At 35.7% G+C, this 7,569-nt stretch overlaps 1 protein-coding gene across 1 annotated transcript in view; it reads left to right on the forward strand.

Annotated features, from left to right (window-relative positions):
• Window positions 1–5,858, forward strand: part of LOC111996746 (ABC transporter I family member 6, chloroplastic) — a 38,219-nt gene extending 32,361 nt beyond the window's left edge. Inside the window, exons 4-6 of the mRNA XM_065764886.1 lie at window positions 2,599–2,721; window positions 3,853–4,029; window positions 5,611–5,858. Coding sequence (XP_065620958.1) covers window positions 2,599–2,721; window positions 3,853–4,029; window positions 5,611–5,697 — 387 coding nt within the window. The 3' untranslated portion in view covers window positions 5,698–5,858. The remainder of the gene's footprint in view (window positions 1–2,598; window positions 2,722–3,852; window positions 4,030–5,610) is intronic.
• The last annotated feature ends 1,711 nt before the right edge of the window (window positions 5,859–7,569 follow it).

Raw genomic sequence — 7,569 nt, forward strand, 5'->3', positions numbered from 1 at the left:
ATGCCCATTACATTCAAAACATGTAATTCCTTGTGAGGATTGGGAATCTTTACCATCTTTTCTTCGGAAGACTTTCTTCTCTTTTTCAGCACTCTGGAATTTTCTTTTGTCACCAAATTTTCCACTATTCTTGAGCTTTAAGAATTTCCGGAAGTTTTTTACAAGATACGCCACATCATTATCTACTGTATCCTCTTCCGAAGATTCATGAGACCCTGTCCTCTCATCAATAGTCTTAAGAGCAAAGGATTTGCTCTTCTTTGCTGAAGGAAGAGACAACTCATATGTCTGTAGAGAACCGACCAGCTCCTGAACCTTGATTTCATCAAGATCTTTGCTCTCTTCAATGTCTGTAACTTTAGCATGAAAACTTTCTGGAAGTGACCGAAGGATCTTCCTTACAATCTTTGAGTCCTCCGTCTTTTCTCCCAAGTTAAATTTACCAACAACCACTTCATTCAGTTTGCTATAAAATGAATCAAACGACTCTTCCTCACTCATTTTTAACTCCTCAAAGCGAGTGGTCAACATTTGAAGTTTTGTGTCCTTCACTTTCTTAGTTCCCTCATAGGTTGTCTCTAGAATTTCCCATGCTTCCTTAGCAATGGAGATGTGAGAAATCCGGTGGAATTCTTCTGGAGAAACACCGCAGAAGATAGCATTCAATGCCTTGCTATTTGCATTTGCCGCTGCAAGAGCAGCCTTATCCCAATTTGCCTTAGGAGCCTCCGGTTTAGTCCAACCTATATCAACTGCATCCCACATAGTCTCATCCATAGAACACAAAAACGCCCTCATTCGGACTTTCCAAAATGCATAATTATTACCATAAAAAAATGGTGGAACATTGAGAGATTGAGACCTATCCATCTCACCAAGGGGTCAAGGATCACACTCAAGTATTAAAACCACAACAAGTGCACCCGCTCTGATACCAATTGAAAGTTCAAAAAGGGTATACAACACTTTTGAACGTTTAGACCCCAAATAACACAAATACTAATTCAAGCTTTATATCAAGCAATTTATGTGCGGAATATGATAACAAGCTTATAACAGAATCGATAGAACAATCTAAGCCAAATATAAACACATCCACAGTAGTAAATATAAGGCAAATGTAAAGGGAAAGAAGATGCAAACACACGGACAACACACGATGTGTTATCGAAGAGGAAACCGAAGTCCTCGGCGTAAAACCTCTCCGCCGCCCTCCAAGCAGTCAAATAATCCACTAAAGAATGTAGTTGGGATACATGAACAGCAGAAGACCCTCCAAGCCTAATCTACCCAAGTACCTAAGCCCTCCAAGCTTCTTGCTCCAACGAGGTTACGCCGAACCTATTTCTTCTCTAGGTTTCCGGATTCCGCTACTTGACCATAGCATCAACCAATGTATATTGGTTCCTTTCCAAACTGCTTCCCAAAGCACCAAATGGACCTTCTCACAGACGTGGGTGTGGTGAGACAAGGGTTTGGTAAATGACCTCTCAAAGGTATGACAATGGAGAGGAAGAGACTAGAGGAATTTGTAGAGTCTCTTTAGATGAAGATTGGGGATGAATCAATCTTGTATTTCTCTAGGGTTTTCTCTCACAAAATTCTCTCTGGAAGCTCTCTCAATATGATGGGTATAAGGGTGTATATATAGCAGGGTGAGAAGGGAATGCAAAACGTCAGTTTTTGCCAAACAGGGCAAGTTGGCGACTTGATCTCGCGGCTTGGCCAAGTCGCGCCAGACTGGAACTTTTGTCCTGTAGCGTGATAGCTGGCGCGACCCTTCAGCTTCCCAGTGTGCCTCTCACGTGACTGCATTTCGCGGCTTGCTAGTCGCGAACCACCCGCGAGTCCTAGTCGCGAGACTCTGTTTTTCTTGCACACTCTTGAGCTTTTCTTCACATCTTCTCACACACTACCCTTACAATTTTTCCACCTAAATACATGGTTACTAAGTGCTAAATTACAAGCAAATTGGTCACGGAATAAAGCCAATTAGATGGTTGATTAAATTCAACCTTACATATATGATTGGCTGCTGCAATTAACAGACAGTTACAAGCAATCTGATTGGCTGGATTCTAACTAGCCAGCTGCCTAACTACCTTTGTTACAACAAGTGGTATTTGTAACCACTAAAACTTATCTATTGAGCTGCAAATTAACACTACACCAGACTGCGAACCTAGCTGAACCACTGCACGAACCAACCTCCAGTTGTTGCACAACTAGTGTACTTATCACCTGCTACTGCAGTGCCAACTACAATTACTAATGCAGAGCACTAATATGGATGCTCCTGCATCAGAATCTCCTTGGTTAATTGGGTGACCTTTTGTCTCCCTGTTATGTATAATCAGTTCATCAATTTGGAAAATTCGATTACGATTGTATTGCTGATCAAATACAGAGCTTAGATGTGTATATATGAGAATTAGGATTTTCTAGATAAATTAATATATTTTCCTTTGCGTCTGTGTGCATTTTTACATTTATTCGACTATATAGATCTTCTGTTTCTGATTAATGAGATGGAATTCAAAGTAATTGGGTGATTGTTGCTGTCTTACTGGATCACTGACATTGTTCTTGTCCTTGCAGTTCTATGGTTACATTTTTCCCAAACTTGAACTGGTGAATATGAAGGCAGACTTTCTTAATAGAAATGTAAATGAAGGATTCAGTGGTGGCGAAAGGAAGCGGAATGAAATTTTACAACTTGCAGTAAGAATATTTTTCTATTTTATCTTTCATCTCGTGTCATATTATCCAGACTACTAATTTTTTCAATTAACGTCCCATTGTGTCTTTGATATAAGACACAATGGAACGTTAGAGAAAAGATCTGTTGTCTCTATATCCATGTGGGACCTATTTTTGGAGGATAATCAGACTTGGCCAATTCTCTTAGGCTTCATTTGGTTGAGAGGATGGAAAAGATTTTAATTTTTCCTTAGTATGTTTGGTTGGAGGATGGAAAAGTAAAAGGTGAAAAACTCCTTTGTTTAGTTGAGAATAAAAATGAGATGATAGAAAATATAGTTTGTATAAAGTTACTCCTATGCCTCTCTATTACATAATATCATAAATAAATTTTACGTAATCATTAAATAAAAATAAATAAACTTTTCCATAGTTCCATTATACAATATGTGTGTGTATATATATATATATATATATTGTATTAGAAGTGAAAGACACCATTTAATTCCCAAAAAAAAAAAAGATGTTTTTTCAAGATCCCTCTCCTCCCCTATTTTCTCTCCTCAAATCTCCCCAAATTGGGGAGAGAGGATTTTGGTGGGACTAGGGAGAAATCACTTCGGCCCCCACCAAAATCCTGTCCCCCTTCCTCTCCCAACCAAACAACCCTCTCCCCCATTTTCTCACCAATTTTTCCCTCCCCCTTTTCCATTCCCCTTAAAATCACCCCAACCAAATAGGGCCTTATGGATTTTTTCTTGTAAATTTGTTCTTTTGTGATCTAGTCAGGCAAACTTGACCTTATAAAATGGAAACTAGATTTTTTTGTTCTCTTTTTAACATTTCGACAATAAGTATTGGGTGCCATTATATTAATTAGGAGATGGTATGTTATGGCTTTAGTGAAGTCAACTTTACCTTTTATAACAGTTGAAGTAGTTTGAAATTAAGACCCTAAATTAGGGTCGAGATTCTTAGGAAGGCTAAAATGATGTGGATGCAATTATGAGAAGGAACTTAGGTGCACGTGGTGTACACAAGAGTATAAAATATGTATTAATTTTTTTTTTTTAAAACCTGTGATTTGTTGCATGTCTTGAGTTATATAAATTACTCAATCTCTCTCGTATTAATATGCTGTTTTATATGCAGGTTCTGGGTGCAGACTTGGCTATCTTGGACGAAATTGATTCTGGACTGGATGTTGATGCACTTCGAGACGTAGCAGCTGCAGTGAATGGGCTTTTGACTCCAAAGAATTCTGTGTTGATGATTACTCATTATGCAAGACTTTTGAATATCATAAAGCCTACATATATACATGTTATGGTAAGTCATTCGAAGATCTTCAAGAATTACTTAATTTTGTTTTGGGTTTAGGGTTTGCCATGATGTGGGGGATTGGGTAGGGCATGGGACTATTATGTAGAAAAAGTAGTAGACTTATAAAATCTTACATGGCATTCAATATGAAGCTTTTACTTGTGTACATAGTTGTTAGTATCGTACGATATGCGATACGTATCGTGTGGAAAAAGTTTTGAATCGTATCGGCATACCGCAAGTGCTCATGAATCATACAATACAGTGTGTATATCATATGAATCATATTGTATCGTAAAATCGTATGTGTCGTACGATACAAAGACAAATGTTTTAAAATGAGATTTTTTGTTAAAATTTGTACTTTTATTTGAATCTAACCAGTTGTTAGACTTGTTTTTAGCAAAAAATTATTAGTTTACTTAATTTAGCCTACTAAAATAACATATTCATAAGTTTTTTTCTTCTCTCTCCTATAATTGGACTACACAGTACACACTTACATTTCACTTTAATATTTAAAAAATTTTAAATTTTTTTATTTATTTTTATCGTTATTGTTATAAGACCAAGAAACTAGAATGCCAAAAAAAAATTTATAAAAAAATTATTAAAATAAAAAGAACAAGAAGAGATAGTAAATGTTAATGACGAATAACAATGAAGAAAATTTTAATGAAGAAATAAATTTGTAAAATTATAAACATGATGATAGCGTTGACTTAGATGGGGTTGATTAAGCAATTTGATGAATATGATGAAAATAAATTATTATTTTTGGTTCATTTGTAATATATTATCACTTTTGAATTTAAGTAATCTGAATGTATATGTTATAAACACATGCTAATTTGATTTATTTAGTTAACTTGTTAAATATTATTACATAAATGATGAATAAATTAGTCATTAGTTGAATACATTCAAAATTTATAATGGGTATACCCTTTATATATGTATATTTATAATTTTTTATAAATTTTATTAAGTGTTTGTGTATCTTACGATACACGATACTAAAAAATAAAAAATCGATTTACGATACGATTCACGTTTTGACAACTATGCTTGCGTGTATCTAAGAAAATTTAGCACAATTTTGTTAAAAATGAGCCTAACTATGGTCTAGATAATTGTGCAAGGTTGGGATAAGTGGCAGAATCCCTCAAGTTGAGGTTTGGTTGGCCTCTAAGTTGGCTCAACGCCTCAACCATTCAAAGCTGCAACTCTAGCTTTGATTTTTGCTATAGCCTTGATGATGGCTCAATAAAACCAATGGTTGAATTCTATATGGACTGTCTTCAAGTGCTACGTAAAGAAATGATTTCCATTAGAATTGAAAAATTAGTGCTTTCTTTTCAATTTTATTCTGATTTTGTTGATCTATATATAAATTGATTCATCACTTTCATGCACCAAATTATGCACTAAAGTGGATATATTGATATGGTCACTAATCAGATTTTGGTTCCTGTGCCAAGGCACTCCTTGTGCAATTGAAAAGGTTGTAAGTAGTATACCGCTTATGAAATTGTATCTAAATCCCCGATTAATCACAATATAATTATTTCAATCCGTGGTCTTTAGGAGGATGGGAAAATCTTGAGGACAGGAGACAGTTCGATAGCAAAACTTCTGGAGGATGAAGGGTATCAAGCAATTTCTGAAGTGTAACTGCATGGAAATTGATTTCGGTACTCTCTCTCTCTCTCTGTGTATGAGTAAATTCATCATACTTTTATAAGCTCCATTTAGTCAAGAACTCTGCAATTTCAGTTCTCTTTGGTACCGTTGCACTCCAGATGTATTTTAAGGCTCCTAAACATTGCCTCATTTGCTATGGTTGTTGCATACTGATTGCTTTCTTATTATATACTTTTCATTCAAATGTTATCATAATTGTGGCCTTTAGAATCGACATCGTGAGCCTTATGACCCAAAAATTAATGGAATTAATTTTAAATTGGCCTTAACGGTATCCATACATCGAAAAGAAGTGGTTATTGATTTGTAACCACTGAGGTCCAAGTTTAGCAGGCAATCAATGTTTCACCCTTGGGGTTGGCTCCTGTCAAATTACGTGCCTCACCATGCTTCCTTTACGCTTATTATACCTCAAATTTAGTGGTTCCTACTTGGTAGATTTCCTATTTGAAAGGCTCTTGGAAGCTTATTGCAACGGTGTGTGAGGATTGGAGCTCCTGCTTGTATTTTTGAGATCAGAAAAAAGAATGGCCTTTTGTCTGATTCTTGCAGTCTCACATGTTTAATTTTAGTAGATATTTGTGAAACCAGTATATTTTTTTGCATGTACTACATACAGTTGATTCTGTAATCATTCTATAAATACCAAGGACTATAATCCTCTCAAGTATTTGATTTTCTGGTGTCTTCCATGTCCTCCCCCTAGTGTTGTAGAGGAACATATTCCAGCATATTGAGTTTAATCATTGTTCCCTACAATGGAACACTCCAATGAAACCTAGAGAGCAAAATGAAAAGCATAGGATAACTACTAGCATCATGCCAGTAGGTTTCAAGGAATTACTTCTAGGTTCAGTTTGTTCAGTGGAATAAAAATACTTAAAAGAAAAATTATGTGGTTTTGTTGATTTGTTGGGATCTTGAAAATAATTTTCTAAATTTTTATTTGCACAGAAAAATCCGAAGTTACAATTAACCTAAAAAAAAACACAAAAAACACAAAAAGTCAATAGATGATGGTGGGAGAATCGGACAATTGGGGGAAGGTGGTAGCGGTGGCGATTTGGAGTAGAGGAGAGGAAGATGAAGGGCATGACTATTACAATACTTGGTGGTAAGTAATCAGTACCTGAGGGGCCTAGTTTAGGGTATAAGGGATGGGGGAAGTATAGATCTTTTTAGGTAGGTTTAGTCATAACGTAATCTTAATTTTATCAGGTTCCAATAGTATTACCGGGTGGCCTAAGAACTAATTTTCTGTTCCCATAGATTCGATCGAACTCAGGGCGTTGATATCAAACAAACCACATGGGAATAAATCTATCTTTGCCTTTGGACCATTTACCATGTTAAAGTCTATTTTTCCATGGAGCTTGCTAAATCCAATATTGTAGCTCATCTCAATTTTACTTCAAAGATCTCACATCATTTGCCTCTAGCAAATAATATGTACTTGTAATTTTATGAACCCATTTAAATGAACTGTGCGACAGCTCGAAAACTCATGTGCCTTTGACAAGTGGCTGGACTGGTTCCATGTACATAATCTGACTACTACTTGGACTCACAAGTTTTTTTGCTTGGTGTTTTAATTGACAGCAAACCAGTGGAAATCGAGGCATCACAAAAATTTGATGCTGCAATTGCTCTAATAAATCATGATATAATTGTTTAATAACAATGCATGGATTACAAACAATTAGAAGGAAACCATCTACAATATTTCAGTGACCTAAGACATAAATTGGGATTGAATGGTTTCTATGATTCCTTTTTCTTTTTTTCTAAAAACATTGACAAGTAGTGTATTGACGCTGATCAAGATTACCCCTGTTCTCGAAT

Source organism: Quercus suber, unplaced genomic scaffold, assembly GCF_002906115.3.
Source record: "Quercus suber isolate HL8 unplaced genomic scaffold, Cork oak 2.0 scaffold_590, whole genome shotgun sequence".
Classification (NCBI taxonomy): Eukaryota; Viridiplantae; Streptophyta; class Magnoliopsida; order Fagales; family Fagaceae; genus Quercus; species Quercus suber.